General features: G+C 43.1%; 1 protein-coding gene across 7 annotated transcripts in view; it reads right to left on the bottom strand.

The window, feature by feature from the left end:
• CADM1 (cell adhesion molecule 1) overlaps positions 1-19,502 on the bottom strand; it is a 346,884-nt gene that overhangs the window by 3,184 nt on the left and 324,198 nt on the right. For 4 of the 7 annotated variants that reach the window (XM_019715454.2, XM_019715457.2, XM_019715458.2 and 1 more), the window contains 2 exons: positions 5,878-6,009; positions 3,667-3,856 (listed from right to left, as the gene is read on the bottom strand). In XM_019715454.2, the coding sequence (XP_019571013.2) occupies positions 3,738-3,856; positions 5,878-6,009 (251 nt within the window). In that variant the 3' untranslated portion in view covers positions 3,667-3,737. Of the gene's footprint in view, positions 1-3,666; positions 3,857-5,877; positions 6,010-17,903; positions 17,958-19,502 lie in introns of those variants that run through there. The other 3 variants (XM_019715453.2, XM_019715455.2, XM_074335447.1) reach the window with 2 other exon arrangements.

Here is a 19,502-nt window from a genome sequence, read left to right as displayed (position 1 = left end):
TGATTAGCCTCCAGGGACTACTTTTCTCTGTATTTCTCCTTGCTGGATACAGCAGGTGCTCACTAACTGCACATTTGATCAACTGATTTTTAGAGACAGGCAAGAGACCAGGCCAGGATGGAAGAGGCTAAAATGCGATCCACAGCCTTTGGCTTTTCTGGAGCTTACCTTTTCTTCCACTGCAGAGCTTTCCCAATTCCCTGCCAGAGAGAGAAAGGGGAAACTCAACCACAGCTGGGTGAGTCGGGGGAGAGGGCACATAGGAGCTGGTCGACTATCTGCGCGTTTGTAAGATCAGTCACCAGAAAGTGTTGACGTTGCTCACTTGGGCCTGCAAGGCAAGGAGGACGGCGGACAGACTGACTCCTGCAGTACACCGCCGGGACTGGAGGTCTCGGCAGCCTAAACAGGAAGTGAGAACAATCTTCTACACAGGCGACCACCCCGGTCCTCCGCAGAACAAGATTTCTTTTAAAGGAGAGAACTTGAAATGAAGAAGGCGGAATGAATTGTTAAGACACAAAATTCCAAAGTAAGCGAGACAGGTGGAGCAGCCAACACAGGAAAGTTGGTGGGGGTGGTGGGTGACGAGAGGGGAGGGGCGGGAGCCGTATCCACGGGAGGGGCCTGTCCCAGCCGGCCCACCACTGCATCCCGTGCACCTGCACAAATCGCTGAGTCCACGCCGCCAAGCACCTGGCCCACCTGGCCACTGAGAGGGGAGAAGAGAACGAGGGCAGTAAGGATGAGCGGAGGAAGAGAGCGAAATCAGATCAAAGAAACCAGGCGGCAGCATTTCCCAGCGTCTGCTGCCGGGTTGTTGGCAGCGGCGCTAGGTTCCGAGGAGGAAGCTAGACCAGAGGCCCATGTCTTCTCTCACGCCGAGGCGTCCAAACAAAGTCCATAAAGAGATTAAAGGATCACTTTGTAACATTAATTTTTTTATTAAGAAGACAGATATTTTATAGTACTTTTTTTCTTTTTTCTTTTTTTTGTAAAAATGGTATACATGAACCAATACAAAATGCGAATGGGAACATGTGAATATGGAGTTTCTTACACCGTAACATTGTTCATGTACACCTTAAAAACAACTGGCCTAAAGGGAAAAATAAGACGTCGGTGTGACTAAAGAACAAGCTTATTTGGCATCAATTATACATCCTTCATTATTTTATATTCCTTTAAAAAACACAAAAAACAAGTTTGTTCTTTCTTCACTCTAAAAAAAGTGATCAACCTGTACAAAGTAATACTCAACAATACATTTCAAACAGTGCACTGTATACTTAAGAAAAAATACATAAACCAATATACAACTAAAATCCATAATTTCCTGTTTTTGCTTCGTTTTATTATTTTTTTTCCAATGTGTGGGGCCTACACTTTGCAATCTACCTGAGACGGAAAACACCAATTGAAACACATGAACCTGAGACATGTCAACATTGTAAGCCATAAAGTTACATCAGGAACACTGCACTACTGTACACTTTTCAAAACAGAAAGATGGGAGGTCCCAAAAATGAGATGCCAATTCTGTAAGCAATGGTAGGTTTTGTTTTATTTTCCTAAAAAGAACAACTGAAAAAAACCTTTCAACAACATGCTAAATGGTTCTCACCCTTTGATATGGTTATACTATGGTCAGAATGGGTGCTAAGGGCTCGGAATAGAGCTGCACATTATAAAATTCATTGAAAAAGGGATGTTCGTTGTGGCTTTTTGTCTTGGTTAAGTGCCTAGGGATAGGAGAGGGGAAAACAAAAATGCTGCTCGATAATGGATTTTCTTTTACATACCAGTCCGTTCCCAAAAGGCCCCCATATTGCAATGGTTCTATCAAAGGTTAAAATAAAGACAAGAAAAATAAACACGCTTTCAAATAACAAAGAGTTGACACTTTTTTCCCCTTAAATAAATCAGCGTTAAGTTTTCCACATAATGTAACAATAGTAAAAATGCACCTTGCAAAATTCAAAATTACTCACTGAAAATGTTATATAATATATATTTATATATATATATATAGAGATCTATCTTTTTTGATGCCATCTTTCCAAAGGGACTGTTTTCTGGAGTCTGGAGCCTTACCAAAACATATGGTAAGAGTTTAGTTTTTGTCCTTCAGGACTACTTTTAGATTTCCTAGACGTTTCAATGAAAATCCCCACATTTCTTTAAAAAAATGTAAATGGTAATTTGACTCCTCTACCTTTTCCCAAGGCTCCCCATCTAAGATATGTTCAAGGTAACTTATTTTAGTAGCTATGCACTATGGCTGCCATCATGCGAGGATCAGTAATTTTTTGGCAGATGGTTCTTAAGGCTGAGGAAAGAGGCCAAGGCTAGTGTATGAAAGGTAAAAAGATAAAAACACTCACATTTGAGTTTTGATTAAGTAACTGAAAACCCCTACATGCTGTTTTTCCACCTCTGCTCTGACCTTTTGAGAACTGAGATCGACAGCAGACCAGTGTGAGAATAATACTGGCCCTTCTTTTGTACCTCCTGCCTTTGTCAAGCCAAATCTGAAGGAATGAAAGTTTCACACAGATTCGAGTTGGAAATCCCAGCATGACAAATATCTGTAATATACAGTACATGCAGGACACATCCTACTGCCTTTCTAACTAAGCACAAAGGAAAAAAAAAACCTGTCCCATTCAGTCATTCGCACACCGTAAGGACTTGCTTTTTCCTACAAATTAGTGAGAAGTAAGGCCGATTGGGAAAGGTGGACGGAATCATTTGGAACAGAAATAACCAGAGCAGAACTATCTTTCCCCCCTCCCTACTTCCCCTCCTGTGGCAACTCAAATATGTCCACTTATATAAAAGGAACAGCCCTCACTGTCAGGTCTGTTTAGGGCACTGAAAAAGGAGGAGCCCCTCCAACCCCAAGCCTTTCTGGACAGTGTGGGGTATCTATACTGAGCCGTCTACAGATACAGAATTAAAGACAGATTCAATCTCATTGTGACACACCTCACTTGCAGATAACCCTGTACAGTAATGTAGTTCCACAGCAAACAGAACATTTTCTGAATCACAGTCTAAGTTTCTAGTCTTCACTGCTCTAAGTATTTGCAACATGGGCAGCAGCAAAGAGTTCTCATTGTTTGTTCACCCAAATCTTTACGACAACAGAGAAGAATGCATTATGGATACACTAAATTCTGAACTATGAAATCTAAACTGTGCTGGTTCTCCTTTTATGAAACTGAACTTTGAACAGAAAGCAGTTACTTCAACAATAAACAGAAAAGTAAAAACAATAGCAAAATAAGGGGGAAACGATTCTAAGGAATCCCAGCAGGCAAATTCCAAAATGGGAGATTTTGGAAAAAAAGAAATTCAAAAATTTTTTGGAAAAATAAATGCATACAAAGGAAAAAAAAAAAAAAAAAAAGAAGAAGGAACGCAACAAACAAACAGAAAACAAGGCACAGAATTTTCTGCAATCTATCCAAACTAAATCCAAGCATCCAAGTTTGACTTGGTAGGAAGAAATAAAAAATTAAAAAACAAACAAACAAAACAGAGGTGTCAAACAGCAGAGTGTACTTTTCAAAGAACATTTTTTTTTTACACATCAAAGCCCAAGCCTTCCCAGTCTCGCACCTTTCCACCCATTCATAAAAAAACACACGAATTTCTGGCAAGTTCCAATATCACTGTCTCTTTATCATCTAAATAGGGCCAGTTGGACACCTCATTGAAACAAAAGGGCTGTTCTAGATGAAGTACTCTTTCTTTTCTTCAGAGTTGTTCTGTCCTCCTTCTGCATTGATTATAGCCGTGTCTGCGTCTGCTGCGTCATCGGCTCCTTTGGCTTCATGAGTGAAGTATGTACCTGAAAGATGAAGGGGTAAAGCACCGTGACTGTCTGATGGCCTCTGTGTAAAGTGGTACAGAGATGGCAACTTGCTTTATAGCCATCATCAGCCGAAGTGGTGTGCAGGCAGCAGAGGGGAAAAAACAATTGGAAGAAGAAAGCGAGGTGGGTGAGACAAATGGGGATCCGGGGGTTCCAAAGGCACCACTCCAACTGAACCGCTGCGATATAATTCAGCAAATGAGACATTAGAGCAGTGATTATGACCAGAGGATGTCAGCAGAGGAAGACGTGAGTGGGAGCTAAAAATGCAGAAAGCTGGAGAGCTGCTGACTAACGTATAAACAGGAAATGCCCAGGACCAATGACCAGATATACGTGCACGCACATGGTTAAAGACCAAAGCAAGAAAGAGCAATTAGCCAATAAATGAATTAGGGCCCTGATGATGTTCTAATGTCACCTCATATTGTTCACTTGAACCCTTGCCTCCCGTCTTCATGAATCATCATTGCCCATCCGTACATAAGTGAAAATGTGCTCGAACTTGCACAAGTATGTTTCATTTTCTTCTGCTTCCATTTCAGAGTGGGGTTCCAGATTGAGAAATAATTTGATGTTATGACAGCTGTAATCAAGGCTTGGGATCTGTCTTAAGGAACAAGTGATCCTCTCGCATAGTGTAACTCTAGATGGACCCAGATTCATGGATTTGCTAATTGGCACAGCCACTTTATAATGACAATAGACAGAAAGGTACAAAGTTGGTGACACTCTTATCACCGAGTCCCAACAGTTTACATGAAGAAAGACAACACTGCACCTCCGTCTGCTATATAGGTAGAGGTTACACTACCTATCATAATCAAAAACCCTCCTCCTATTGTTACATACCATTGAGTAAAAAAGGGCGGAAACATTTGTTGTATTTTCAGGTTTTCAGAGTGACAAATCTGAGAAGGCGGGTGGTCAATGTTCCCTTCCTGTAACCCTTTTTCCTCTGGACAGTGACGCATCTGCCTTCTCCCCCGGCTCTCCACAGCTGCTGGGCAGATTTCTGCCCCACTCTCTGGCCTTACCTTCCTGGCTCTGTCAAGCTCAGCCCCAAGAGGCTGGGAGTTCTTCGCCAAACAGACTGTCTCCTGGGTGTAGGCAGAGGGTGAAGTACACATAGTGCTGAGGGTCCCAAATGGTTTTATGCTCGAGACTGGCAGTTTGGATGCTAAAGGTGGTTGTCAAGTACCTTGGACTTCCATTGCTGTGTTTAAGGGACCGTCCCCAAACCCAAGTTTTACAATCAAGCAGTATGCAAGCACCTAGAGCTCGTACTATAGGAAGCCCCACAAGCTCACTGCACAGTGCTTGAGAAAAACAACTGAGAAAGACAAGGGCCGACAAAGAAAAGGGAGAATGAATTACCCGGAGGGGAGAAGAGGATCAGAGCAGCATGGGGCAGAGAGCAGAAGCGTTGGAAAAGATGATTGCCCATCCAGGCTGCACAGTTGATAACTGTGTGATTAATGGCAATTTAAATCACTTGCACTGATAATTTAAAAAATACATATTTATGTGGCTTTTAAGGCATATCAAACCAAGGACGTGTTCTAGCTGCTGTGACCAGCTTACCTGGAGCTTGTGGCCAGGGAGCAGAGCTCGTCCACCTGCTTCACAGGAAGCAGCAGGTTACAGGTGTGTTCTTTCCATGTTTATTGTTTTGGGGTTCATGCCACATCTCACACACCAGCCCCTACTTTGTAATTTTTACTGTCCCAAATACCGGATTGTCTATTAACAAATTTATACAGCCTTATATTTAGAGAAAATCCAAATCAAGGAGTACTACTCATCAACTCTCAAAGTCCAAATCAGCAGCTGCTAAGATTTCTGTTGTTGTTTTTTTCTCTCTCCCAGTTTCAGGGATCAAAGAGGTTATGCGGCCACATAAACCAAATTGCCTATCAAGGACAACCTTGTAAAGTCCCTGAATGCAGGGGCTGCGGTGACATGAGGCCTCCTGCCGGCCAGAGCACCTCGCTTACCTTTATGTCTGGCAAAATAGCGCCCCAGAATGATGAGCAAGCACAGCATGGCGAACACCACCACGGCCACGACACCGCCAATCACAGCATGATCCACTGCCCGTATCGAGCCTTCTTCACCTGCTCGAGAATCTGTTGAAATTAGAAGAGGAATAGGGATGTAGAGCTCATAATGAGATACCAGGAGCCCTGGTGACACTGTCTCCAGGGTCAGTGGGCACCTTCTTTTTTAATAGAGGAGCCACAGAGGATGATCTAGAGATGGATCAAGTTACACTGAGGGAACAAACTGACCTGTCCAGTTCCGAATTGATCCGTTCTCCCCACAAGGCAATTTCAATATAAGCAGCATAGGAGCTCTAATGCATGTGGAACAAGCTTAGGGAGCAGGGAAGGAAGAAATAGAGTCCATCCCATCCTAATTGGCCTAGCGTTCACTCTGTCTGTATCCAGTTGTAGATCCTATTAAGGAGGTCGACTTAACTATTTAGGGGCACCTTCAGGCAGTAACAGCAGCTGTGGAGGGGAGGCGAGACGCCCAGTGACTTATTTCCAATAGATGCCCAATGACTTACTCCCTGCCAGGTATATGCACAGGAAAAGTAAGGAGCTCCAAACCCACAGCTGCCTAGAGATAAAACAAGGATTATGAGACTAAAGACAAGTGACATGCCTGCTACCTTCAGGATGTATGAGGGAGGAAGCCTCAATCTAATATCTAAAAACCTATTTCAAAAAAGACAGCAAGGAATAATTGTCCATTGCCACAGATGGTTTTTATTTTATTTATTTAACACTTCACGATGCAATTAATTTTCCTTTATAAGCATCACTCCCTCAGGATGTCTTCTTCCAACTGAGGAACGACATGTTTGGCTGGGGAACGACTCCAGAATGAACCCAGAATGAGCTATGGCAATGTGGGATGGACGTATGGCAGCGTAAACAGTTTTAACTTAGGACTGTGGCTACATCACCCCTTGCTGAAATCCTAATGGCACCTGGGATTTATAATGCAGTAAAAAACAATTATTCTCCCGTTGATTAATACATTAACATTTTGGAGTGGAAGCTAAACCATTGTCTTTTTTTTTTTTTTATTGAGTCAAGTACGACACCTCCATTAAAATGATTTACTAGCTGTACCTTACAATTTAAGCACAGCAGCAACAGAAACGGTAAAAATCTTTTAACTTTACATGATTTGTGAAGTCATATGTGAAGGATTTACCATTTAAATCTTTCAGTACAAGAAGCACATGGCCTATAAATCTGTCCCCTGTGCAGTTGCTGGACGCCTAAGAGAAATGCATTTCACCAGGAAGACTGAGAGTGCAAATTCAAGTCAATTTTTAAGAAAGATTTATCTCTGTCTCTCTCCAAAGAACAGAGCAAATCTCTGAAGCCTCCACCTCTAATAATATTTGAAGTTTATCGATCAAGTGTACAGATCCGTGACAGCTAAAGGTAATGGTGCTCTTTTGAGCCGAAACCTGATACAACGCTTTCAGCAGGAGGGCGTGATTTACACTTTCTATCGATATTTCCAATTCTGCTCCGAGATTAAGTACTGAAGGATGTGGGGAAATAACTCGTGACTGAGGGGTGCATGTAAAGTGCTTTGATTAAAAGAGTTTAAATTTAAAAATGAAGTATTTAAAGTGTTTCATTAAGTAACTCTTGAAGGGACTACAAAAAACCCTCACATCCAAACCCAAACAGAAATGCCAAGTCAGAGGCAGCGGCAGGTCGCGCAGGACAGCAGGATGATGGGAGTTTAATTGGAGAATGGAGATGGGTTGGAGGCAGAGTGCACTGCAGCCAATTAGCCCGCTCCGCCATGCGCAAGCCCCTCCAGCAACACGTCTAATCAGCTCGACTTGAAACGTGGTGGAGAGGAATCTCCCTCCTCGGCCAAAAGTGTTGCCTATTGCAGACGCAACAGCCTCAGTGTCTTGAAAGTTATTTCAACAAGGCAGAACTCAGCCATGGACACTTTCTTTTTTTCTTTAAGAGACAACAGAGTTTGTTGAAGGGGTGCACTCCCCTTGGGGACATGGGCTACCTGCTGGAGGATAGTGCTTTACACACTGAGACTCTCACCCCAGCTGCACAAATTCAAAATTGTTCACAGGGAGACAAAAGTAACAGAAAAGCCAGCAAGTTGTGTTTTCCTCAGGGAGCTGTCAAAATAAGGGATCATGTGGAAAGGAGAATTAACTAATCTCCAATTGCTATGAGCTTCAGACCTATAGAAAAATAAGGGTCTTTCCACTACTTTCATGTCTCAGAACTGGTGAGGACAACAGTGGTGTCAGCCATTGAGGAGAGGGAAAAGTTCAGTACAGGGCGAGAGGTGAAGAGAGGTCTAGTACCCAAAAGACTGAGAGCAGAGAAGCTTCGAGAAGCTGTCCTAGGCACAGACCTAACCCATTTGGAGAAGGACACGCTCATGTCCACTGTTAAAAGACTGCCTCCTCCATGCTTAGGCACAGGAACATTCTAGAAGCCTAAGAGAATATGAAAGAGAGAGGGAGGGAAGGGGGAAGGAGGGAGGAAGGGGGGAGAGAGAGAGAGAGAGAGAGAGAGAGAGAGAGAGAGAGGCTCTGTGATAAAGAAAAACAAACACAAAACCTCATAGGGCAGTATCTGTGCAATTAATTTCTCTAGCCAAAACCATTCATTTCACCTTTGCTCCCCATGAACAGAGCTAAAGATGCTCAGTGCCGCTTTCTTCCCTGCACTTTGCCCACATTAAAAACCTGGATTCTACTAGTTATTCTCCCCACCCTCAAGGACATACATATTTTAAATAATTATTTATAAGGGTAATCTCTTCAGCTATCTCTTGATACTCACTTTGATCTGAAAGTTCACTACCACCAGTTAATCACCAAGACATTTTTCCTGCCTTCAACTACTGCAGATGGACACGGAAGGTAAGTGATGTTTAATTTACAGGGAACCTTGCAGGTTGCTAGCTCCTCACCGCCTCTTCCCACCCCCACCCCTCCCTGGGGCTTACTGCCAGAGGGATGGATAGAGTTCTGGCGGCTCACCAGGAGCCCTGCCACGCCTGGGCATGCCCTATGAATATCGGTGCTATTTCCAGACTCATCTCACTCTTTCCTTTTGTTTCCATGTGTGGGACGAGGGGGGAGTTTTTTCCCCCCCGCCCCGTGCTACTGACTGGCCCAAGGTGGTGGTGGGGAGCAGGGTGAAAGCTGGTTACCTATTACTAAGGAATTCCTGCACCTGTGGGCTGGTGCCTCGCTCCTGGCAAGAGGCAACAGCACAAGCTGTCATCAAAGAGGTAATGGGCTAATGGAGTAGGATAAAAACTGAAGCCTGAAGGGCATATCGACCTCCAAAAGGAGCCTTGCTCTGACAAGTGCAGCGGGGCTTGGCCTTTCCTGTCCCACCCACAAAGCAAGAGCTCTGCCCAGTTCCTTGAGAAATTCCTTTTACGTGAAAAACTTGGGAGTGTCTATGACTTTCATCATCATCCAAAAGTCCTGCTCCTCGTGGGCGCAGACCCTGTCATTCAGGCCCCACGAACCTCCCTGGCCGTCCTGGGGACGTCCTCTCCACATTGCTGGCTCCTTTTCTCAATAAGGCAGAGAAGGAAACCACAGAGCTAGATTCTACAGTTGCCTCCAGCTTCTACACTGAAAATAAACATGCCTGATCCTCGGGCAAACAGACAGCTCTTCAATTTAGAAGGTAATGTTTTCCTCTTCTTTCCCTTAGTAACAGGTGGAATATGTTCCTGGTTCTGGGACTAGGCTCAGCCCCATCACCCTGAAGAGTAAAGCCACGTTTCTGCTTGGTGTACACTTGTGGCGGAATGGTTATTTCAGCCGTGAAGAACCAAGCATGTTTGGGTGACACCTCCCGACTGGAGTGAGGAATTCCATCCAAACCATTTCATGTGTAACCTCAAGTAACTTAGGCCTAGTCATTCTGGGAGTCTGACTTTTACGTGCACTTTGCAAATGTTGGGAAGCGTTCATGACAACTCATAGTCGTGGCGCAATCCTTCCTGACTGTACTGTCCCATTCTGCAGCCAGGTCTATGGCTCTAAGTGTGACATGATTCTCTTTAAGGATAGATCAATCATAAACTGCTTAGTATTCGTGAGTTAGCTTTCCTTTTGGCAAAAAGCTGGGACAACTTGGCTCCAGGTGAGCGTTTACAAGCTGCCTGCAGAATGCTAAGTTGGCTACTACAGCACGGGTCATAGCTTCAACCCCCAGCGTTTGCCTAGCATCTTAGAAACTTCAAGGACAGAAACATTTTAAAGGAACTCCCAAGAGGGATGCCCCAAACTGCTTGAAATTTCTTTACCTTGGGCCAAGTGTCCTGGCTCCATCCACAACTTATGGGCACTGTGAAGGGAGTTCTAAAGGCTGTAGTTCCCCAGGGCCTGACAAGAAAAGTGACTGCTGGTGGAACATCAGTCTCCCTCCCGCTCCCTTCAGGGGACTCCTCTTTCCCTACTTGTCCTCAGATTACTTGCCCAAGTCATCCTCAATGCAGCCCTCTGCAGTTGTGCTGCCTGTGTTAAACGGCTCTGCAGCAGATCCTGGTTTCTATGGCTACTTTACCACCTGGCATGGATCGCCTAACATAAACTGTCATGCGGATGCCTTGATCAAGGATCTGTGATGAACCGAGAAGGCTCTGCTGCCAAAAGCAGGGATCCATGCAGAGCCAGGGGACGGCCAGTACACCCTACACAAGCTCCTTGCAAATAAGGACTTCGGCCGGAAGTCACTGAGCAGACGACTCACTGTGACTGCAGCCTTCCACCTTGCAGCCAGGCCGCAGTCTGAGGCTGGCCTTTATACCAAGAGGGCACCACATTTTCTACCTGAGGAGCGGAAGTGGGATGCAGTAATACACAGTAGAACAGACGGCACAGGCAGGACACCGCCCTGCACTGGCCTTCCTTCACATTTCCAAACACTGCCAGCTCGTTTAAAAACTTGGGGACAGCTGGACACTCCCCCTTAGATGCTCATATCTATTCTTTCCAAAGGTTATAAACTACCTTAGATCTCATCTTAAAAACCAGTAACATGGGCAGAGCCTAACATCGGTCCTCCTACTTCTATTTATTGGACAATACATGTGCTCTGCCTTCTGTAACTTCCTCATCTACGGACGACTGGAGAGAAGTTAGAATTCTTGACTTTCTGCAACAGTTCTGTCACTTGGTTTAGTTCTAGTCTTTTTCTTCGGCTGAAATCTTGCTGGGCAGGTCAGTTTAATTAAAAACTCTTAGAATCAAAATTTATAATGGAAATGCTGCCTCCAGCTGCCTGGGGCTGTAGGAGTTCGCCTGTCTCAGAAGCAGCTTAATGATGATGTCATTTGCTATTCCTTGCTAGGAAGAAAGAAGAAACCTGACAGTGGATTGTCCACATCTGAGGCAAAAACAAAATCTGACCTCGAAGACAAAACCAGATCCAGAAATCTGGCACCATCTGAACACCACAGCTCCTCGTCCTCGTCCCCAATCGTGGCTCCCATCACGGCAACAAAAATACACGTGCATTTTAGAGGACGGCTTTATTACTGAAGGGGAACACACTGAATGGCATGCGCTGACAAAATGCCATATTATTTGCTAATCCTAATATGTTATTCTTCTTTAAGATTTGCTTTTCTCAGCACCAATTCAATTATAGATGCTACAAATCCTTCTGACATTTAATTCCCTCCTGTCAGAGAGTAGTAAATGTATACAGTACACGCACGGCTTTCCCATTAAGATGTTAATATATATTGGAGCGTACTAGCTTCTATGCAGCGTAACCTTTCTTTTCTGTCTTCTTAGAAAGTGGAAGGGAAGGAATAAATGTAAGACAAGAAAATCACGCAGATTCCTATATAGCATCCCAGGCACCTAGTACTAGCCGTCAGCTGCGTTTCGTTCCCGCAATGGAACTGCAGCTACACCAACATTTCAAAGGAACTATGTTAAGCTACTTGAAGAAAAACTGCAGTCATCATCAGCATCGTGCCACCCAGAGCTCAGTGTGCGTTCATTTAAATGAGAAGCATGGCACACAGGCTTTGGCCGTACAGTGTCCACTGCTAAGTGACCAGGACTCAGGGCTCTGCCAGGCCGTCACTGCCTACCTTAGCCTCCAGAAACAGGCCCGGACAGGAGATGCAGGAAGAGTTAAGAGGTCATCTCCTGCAGGGTCCACTGGAAAGTGCACTGGACTTGCCCTCCAATCTGGGGTAGAAGCTGGGCTTCATTGCTGTTCTCTGTGGCTGCAAGATCAGCCAACCTGCGCCGCTCAGCACAATCATGCATTTCACAGGGTCGTTCTGAGAGGTCAGTGTGTTGCTCAATACGAAAGTGCCTCTAGCCCAGGGCTTCATTCCATTTCGTATCACCGACTCAAGGCAAATACTTATTAGCTCTTGGGGGTAAGGGTTATTCTGCACACTCAGCATTATTCTCAGATGGTGAGATGCCCCATAAACACTTGCCGAATTGAAGTCACCAAACCCTTTGTTTTCAATTATGCAGAATGGCACAGCGTGACTGATGGTCTACCTGTCCTGTGCGTGGTCAAGGCTGTGGGCCTGGCAGCTGAAGGCCACTGAGTCCAAGTTATGATTCAGGTGGACCATTTGAGTATCAGGATATTAACTTGCTGTCAGCTAAATGTAAGAACAAGTGTTGTCGTTTTTTTAATGTTGATTTTTCTCCCTTCTCAAATAACTTGAAGTAAAAGGATGCAATCCTCCCAAGATATTTAGCATTACCAGAGAAACCAAAGGGCATCCTCATGAGTCCTCTCTGTCTGTCTCATAGTAATAAGGGCTCAGAACCATGATGCCTTTTCCATTCTAAGCACCAAGAAGGCACTGAGGATGGTACCAGTGTTTTCCTTAAAGGAGTATGTACATCTGATAGAGTACAGGGTTGTGAAGCATTTCCAAGCTTACATTTCCCACTACAATCTCTCTGTGGAGAAAGATGCTTCAGTGCACCTCAGACATTTGGGGGTGTGACAATGGATTAATGAATATGATGGAGCCACCCCAAAGCAGTGTCCAACCTGTAGAATTAGAATTCACATTTTGCCTTGTAGCCTGCCAACTTTTTAATTTGGAGGAAAGTTCCTCCAAATTGAAGGAGGAACTTTAATTTGATGGTCGCCTTCCTCCCCGTGAGGGACATGGGAGCATGTTGGATTATGGGAAGAGCAGCAACGCGATGAAGTTCAAAGTCACTTGTGACAAAGTCATGGACAAGCTGGAATGAAGCCAGCATGATTTGTCAGTCTACTGCCTTGTACAAAATGGAGTTTTAAAATAAGGGAATCTACGTGTTTAACCTTCTGCAACCCAATACTTTCCCATGGCATTCAGAGCCATCTCCATGGGAAACTAATACCATAATTTAGGAGAATCTGGGGGACAATGGCACTGAAAACATCTGAGCAGAATTGAAGGTCTTCTTTGAAGGACAAAGCTTGATTTAATGCTGCCGGAGCTCTATCTAGGTTAGTTAGTATGTGGCTCTACATCTGACGGGCTCTGGAAAGCCTCCCTTCCCCTCCTCACCCTGTGGGTGAATAGAGTGAAATGAAAAGGGTCCGAGAGGAAAAGGATTCCCAAGACCCCCGAGTAAACGAACTATGGATTTCACAGGGGGAAATAATCACTTTAAATCAGAATCTCTATCTCCTATTGAGGCAGGAAGACCCATATGTTCAAATTCTGACTGTCTTTCCCCCCCACCCCAGACTGTGTCTTGAGTAAGTCATTTAACCTCAGGAGCCCCAGTTTCCTTATTTGTAAACTGAGACTAAAAACCCTTCCTTAACAATCTCACAGGATTTTCATGAAAATGTTCCCATGTCTGGCTCAGTCTCATCCACTGGTCTTCCTGTCCCAATGGCTTCCCTGGTGAGCTTTTCTAAACTAGCCTCCACCTCTTCCCAACCTCAGTCACTCATCCTCACTTTACCCAGCTCTGTTTTGTTCACAGCACTTGTCACTGTCCGACATTACCTTGTGTTTTGAGCCCGTCTCCGCCACTAGAACGTAACTACACAAGACCAGGGGCCTGGCATGTGAAATCCATGGCAGTTCCAGCTCCTGGTTGGTCTTGTTCACTGCTGCATGCTGGTGCCCAGCCCAGAGCCCAGCACAGGGGAGGAGCTCCAACAATTGTGTCAAGTGAATGAAGGTCAAATAAGATCATTACTATGTGTGAAAAGGCTTTCTGAGCTGTAAATACTACATAGATACAAGTTAAATAATGCCACACTTTACGTTCATGGGCCATACCTTGTATATGTCTACACATCCCAGCCCACCTGGTTTTTTTGTTGTTTCATCATTACTGTTATTATTATTAGTCTACCAAAGAAATGAAATAGCCTCTATGCCAAATCTGGGCCACACATTAGGTGGGGGCTAGTTAAGAGTCCCTCAAAATGCTACACCGTCTGACAGTTTCTCACACACACTGAGGGCACTCACACAACCAGATGGCCATGCATCCCAGCCTGGAGCGGGTCACCTGGATCCAAAGACCTTAAAATGCTTACCGTATCTACATTTAGGCTACATTTTGAGCCCATGTTTCCCTCGTAATCCATTTAGGGGACTAGAGTTGGCTCACCAGGATATCTCCTTAACACTTGGCATGGATTATCAAAGCCATTTAGAATTTGTCCTCCACCCATACTTTCGTATGGATTGTGAGAGAGATGTTGTAGGATTTTTTCCAGATCACTTTCTCATTTGTAGGGCAAGAGTTGAAAACATGTTTTGGGGAAGCATGACAGCTCTGGAATTTCTTGTCAGAGCCTTTGCTTCAAAAGCAGGAGACTGATGGATTGCTTGGATTGTGCTGGAGGGCCATTGTCTGGCACAGGGTATATTTACCACCGTACTGCACTAAACAGTCCCCGAGGCCCTCCCATTGCTGAGGCAGTTGGAGACATTTTTTAAAAGTTTTAAAATAAAATAGAAGGATAAATATGCTTAAAGCTATTCTATTCCACATGGGTGGCAATAACCACCAGCTGTCACCAGGAAACAGCAGATGTAATTGATAAAACAATTCAAAATTCTTGTGGATCCATCATCAATAAAGTTAACACCCAAAAAGTAAATGAAAGGGTTCAAAGTCAAGCTGGATAAACTCCCCAGGTCTGCCAATAATTAAATCACCGAAATACACACCAGCATAATTTTTTAATGCAGATTAAGGAGGAGGATCGGCTGGGCAACTTGCTTTGCTGGGTGAGGATGGAACACCATATGCTGCTTATGAGACTGTCATTATCTTAGGTAGCAGTAGTGCATGTGGGACGAGGATGAAGTGGGGGGAGTGGGGGAAGTAGAAGATAGGCCATCACTATTTTGAAGGAAATGCAGACTACAACATTTATCCATGAGAAGGAAAGGACGAAATTTCCACCCATACAGAGTGAGGAATGAATGGTAATATTATTCATTGCCACAGTTTAGCATTAAATGTGCAACACCTACTCTAATTTATTGATGGACTGTTTAAAACGGGTGTTAACCTGTTTGTCTTGTATTATAATTGAATTCAGTCTCTAGGCTACAGAAATTTGAGAAGTTCATCCTTTCTCAATCAATATGCTCTCCTTCAGTGACCCAATTCAAGACAGCTTCATAAAAAATAATGTATTTTGTTTTAATAAATTTAAACACTATGACAGCTGCTCAATTTTTATTGGTTGTTTTTTTTTCCCTTCAGATGTCTCTTTGCTGCTGAGTGAAGTCAAGCTCACAATCAATAGTAATTGATTAATCAGCATCCCCTTTGAACAAAGGTGCTAATCAGTTTTTGATTAGTTCATCAAACCAGATGCAAAGGCAGCCTGGCCCCAGCCTGCTAGATCATCAGTGTTCTACATGACTTATGGTTCCTGAGCAACATATGACTGCAGGGTTCCTGGAGGGAGTGGGGGAGGGGGCAACGTAGTTATTAATTTAACCGTATTATGATGAACACAAACAGTTGTGGGTTTATTGCTCCTGATTCGTAGGTGATTGATAGAACTGCAACAAGGCCGCATCAGACTTGGTGCAGAGCTGAGACCCAGAGTGTTCCTTAATTGATGATGCTGGGGGAAGAGGGGCATAGCTGATATCGTCCTATTTTCCTAAAGAGGAGAAAAATTACTTCTGCATATCTGAGTGATCTTTGTCTGGCTAATGTGCCAAGAGGGATCAAGGCCAATGAGAACTCTGTCCTTTCTTAGGATTCTTGAGAAGATTCAATTGCCAGGGCCACTGTGTCAGAGAGCAGTTTTATTTAGGGTCAGGATGAGAACTGAAAGCACAGATTACTTATGCCTGGCATTACGTTCTACACAGGGAGAAGGACTTATCTACTCCTATTTAAAAAGAAAGTTGGGCTAATGTTTTTGCACTGTTTCCAAATATACCACAATTAAGAGGCAAAAATGAAACACTTTCTTGATAGGCTGGCTGTCTTTCTAGTCTTCTATTTATTTATCTATGTAAATTCATTGGGATTTGGAATTCATTTATTCATCCAAGTATCAGCTGAGTGCTTACTACGTAACAGGCATACAGCAGTGAACAAAACCAATATGGCCTCCCGGAGCTTCTACTCTGTGGGAAAATCCAACAGCTAAGCCCATACTGGGACATGCTACACAACAGAAAAATCAAGGCATCCCTGAGGTTTGACAGCACATACTGGGCAATAAATCTATTGCACCTGACAAGACTGAGTGGTACTATCTTGCTCTCTCACTGTAGTGAGACCTGCAGTTAATACTGCAACTTTTCAAGGGAGCTGCAATGAAATCTCTTCAAGAAGGGGCAATATGCAACCCTTCTTTCCAACAGATTGTAGTATCTATAGTCCTATGCCTTGGTTTCTCAATCACAGTGATAAGGAGGGGGGCCTTCCTTATTGACTTATGAAGAAGTGACTGATCAAAATGTGTAAGAAGCTGTAGCTGGTTTGCAGTGAAATGGTCAAAGCTAAACAATTATATGAGCTCCCATGATATTGTAGGACCAGCTACAATATCATGGGAGCTCATATAATTGTTTAGCTCCGACCATTTTAAATCTCACCCCCCTCCCCACCGCCACTTTTAAGGATATGCTTCTTAGTCTGGATTAGTAACACCTAAATCCTGGAATCAAGCATGAAACCTACTTTTGCAAGAGCTCAGTGTTCTGTGAAAAAGGTCTGAGGTAGATAATTAGTTTACATCACGGTGTGTGACAAAACAATTGCACCCCCCTTCCTTCCTGCCGCTCCCCACCTCCTACTTCTAAGGTTACTATGACATGGTTTTTTTTTTAGTCTACTTCAAAGAAGTAAATGATCAATGAGGTTTTTTTGTTGTTGTTTTTTCAAAATAAAAATCTTGTCTCATAATCCAACATCCTTAAACTGCACTGTAATGCAACAAAATTTCTCTTGAACCATTATACTGGAGGTACCAAAAAAATGTATATGAGTGGACACTTTGGTTAAAGTTGCTCAAGCAGTAGCTCCCTGTAATGAGAAGTGTCTGGACGCTGATGGTAACCACTTCGAGCACCTCTTGCAATTGCAGAAATCAAACGTGATTTGTATTCATCTTCTATTTTCAGTATACATTATTACCATTTTAATACAGTTTTCCTTCTTAAAATGTGTATACATGTTTTTGGCACCCTCTGTCTATCTAGAACCTGAAAAGTCCTTTAAGCCACTGAACACACAGTGGCTTTAGTACAATCCCGAAGATGACCCGACCTTCACTGCATTGACAGCATCAGTCCCAATCTGAAGCACACATGCCACTACCACAGGGAAAAGGTGGGTGGGGAGGAAGAAAGTGTTCATAAAATTTTATTTTTCTTTAGTCTCAAAATCCACAATTGCTAAATGATTGCTCAACAAACCAAATGGCCATTTCGTAGAAGTGGACAGAGCACCCACAGGTTGGACACTGCAGTGCCTTACCTAATGACTAGCCCTTACCTGAGAGGTCCTCACTGTCCAGTTCTTCTGCGGAATTGGGCAACTGAGTAAGGCCTTACAAGTAAAAACAAATCGTTTTTCTTTTCATTCCTCAAGGGACATAAACAAAACACTTAAGAACTGAGGATGAATCTCTTAGAAACATGAGCCAAATCTCTTGCTCTCACTCTCTTTTTTGGATAGCTTGAATGTACTAATATGTAAGTACATTTCTCCAATCATTTAATTTTGTTGATACACAATCGAGGCAGAAAGATTCCTCAGTCTCCACTTTCAAAGCACATGAAACATGAAGGTGAATGTTTAAAATCACTCATTCATAACAGCATGCAAAAAAGAAAAACAAATAAAGCCCGATTGTTAGCTGTTGATGCTCTATCTCTAAAATACAAATATATTTAGATGTTACATATAGTTGTAAGTTTTAGTTCACATTTTACCGTAAATTGAAATCCTTTGCCAATACTGACAAATACAGTTCATGATCAATTTATGATGCTCTTGGATCACTTGCTTCAAATGGTACAGCATCTGCTAACTGCAGATCGCAGGTTATGCCTTCATCAGAAAATCTGATTTGCGAAATTATTTTTTTAAAAAAAGAAAATTTTAAAAATCAGAGGTATTCCTGAAAAATAAAACCCTCAAAGCTGAAAAAGCAGTTAGGTCAGGAGATAATCAAGTGGGGGCTTGACATCCCAGTCAACCACCAATGCTGGCCAGCGGTGATGGCTCTCAGCTAAGCTCTGATTTGAATTAAAAGAAGTGAAGAGGAAAGTAGATAAACAATGGTGGATTCAGGTAGAAGATAGCTTTCACTTCCTCACGCTTTACTTACAGGTGATCCTTTAATGAAGTCTATTAAACACCACAAAATGTTGGACAACCAAGGAGGCCTTTACTTGTTTTTCGATGTTTTGCTCAAAGTCCTGTCTGATTGTTCCAGGTCCTCTAATTCGCACAATTTGCTAATACTTCTCTAATAGGATTTGTCACTTTTGAAGATGTTTGTGGACCTATTAAACTGCAAGGTCTTTGAAGAGAGGGGAACACCTTATTTTTTCAGCTTTCCCTTCTCTTATAGCCAAGCACAAAGTATATGCTCAGAAAGTATTTGCCGAATTAATGATTTGGGAGAAGGCTCAGTGAACTACCAACCAGAGCATAAAAGCAACCAAAACAAATGCTCTGGAAACAAGCAATGTCAAACTGATCACACTTTAAAAAACAAACAAAACACTTTAAAAAACAAACAAACAAACAAAAAACCCCAAAAAACTCTAAGTTAATAGAAATACTCAGGTATAAAATGCTCAGTAAAAGCTTGGATTTTATAAGTTGTTTTATAAAGAAGCCAAATGAATATTATAGCTAGGTCGGTGTTGTGAAAGGAAGTAATCACATCATCAACTCTGGAAGGATTTCCATCAAGACTTTTGGGTGCCAATATTCAAGGGCAGGTGTCAATTAAAAATGGAGGATGTACCTAAACTATGGATTCGGGTAACTAACGGAAAAGCAGTGAGTAATGCAATAAATTATAGAGGTAACTGACTAAGGATGCTATGCTATCCATTTGTTCTGAAATCTGATTGGTTG

Source organism: Rhinolophus sinicus, linkage group LG06 (assembly GCF_036562045.2).
Source record: "Rhinolophus sinicus isolate RSC01 linkage group LG06, ASM3656204v1, whole genome shotgun sequence".
Taxonomy (NCBI): Eukaryota; Metazoa; Chordata; class Mammalia; order Chiroptera; family Rhinolophidae; genus Rhinolophus; species Rhinolophus sinicus.
The sequence above is the reverse complement of the archived record's forward strand: the minus strand, read 5'-3'. Positions and strand labels throughout refer to the sequence as shown.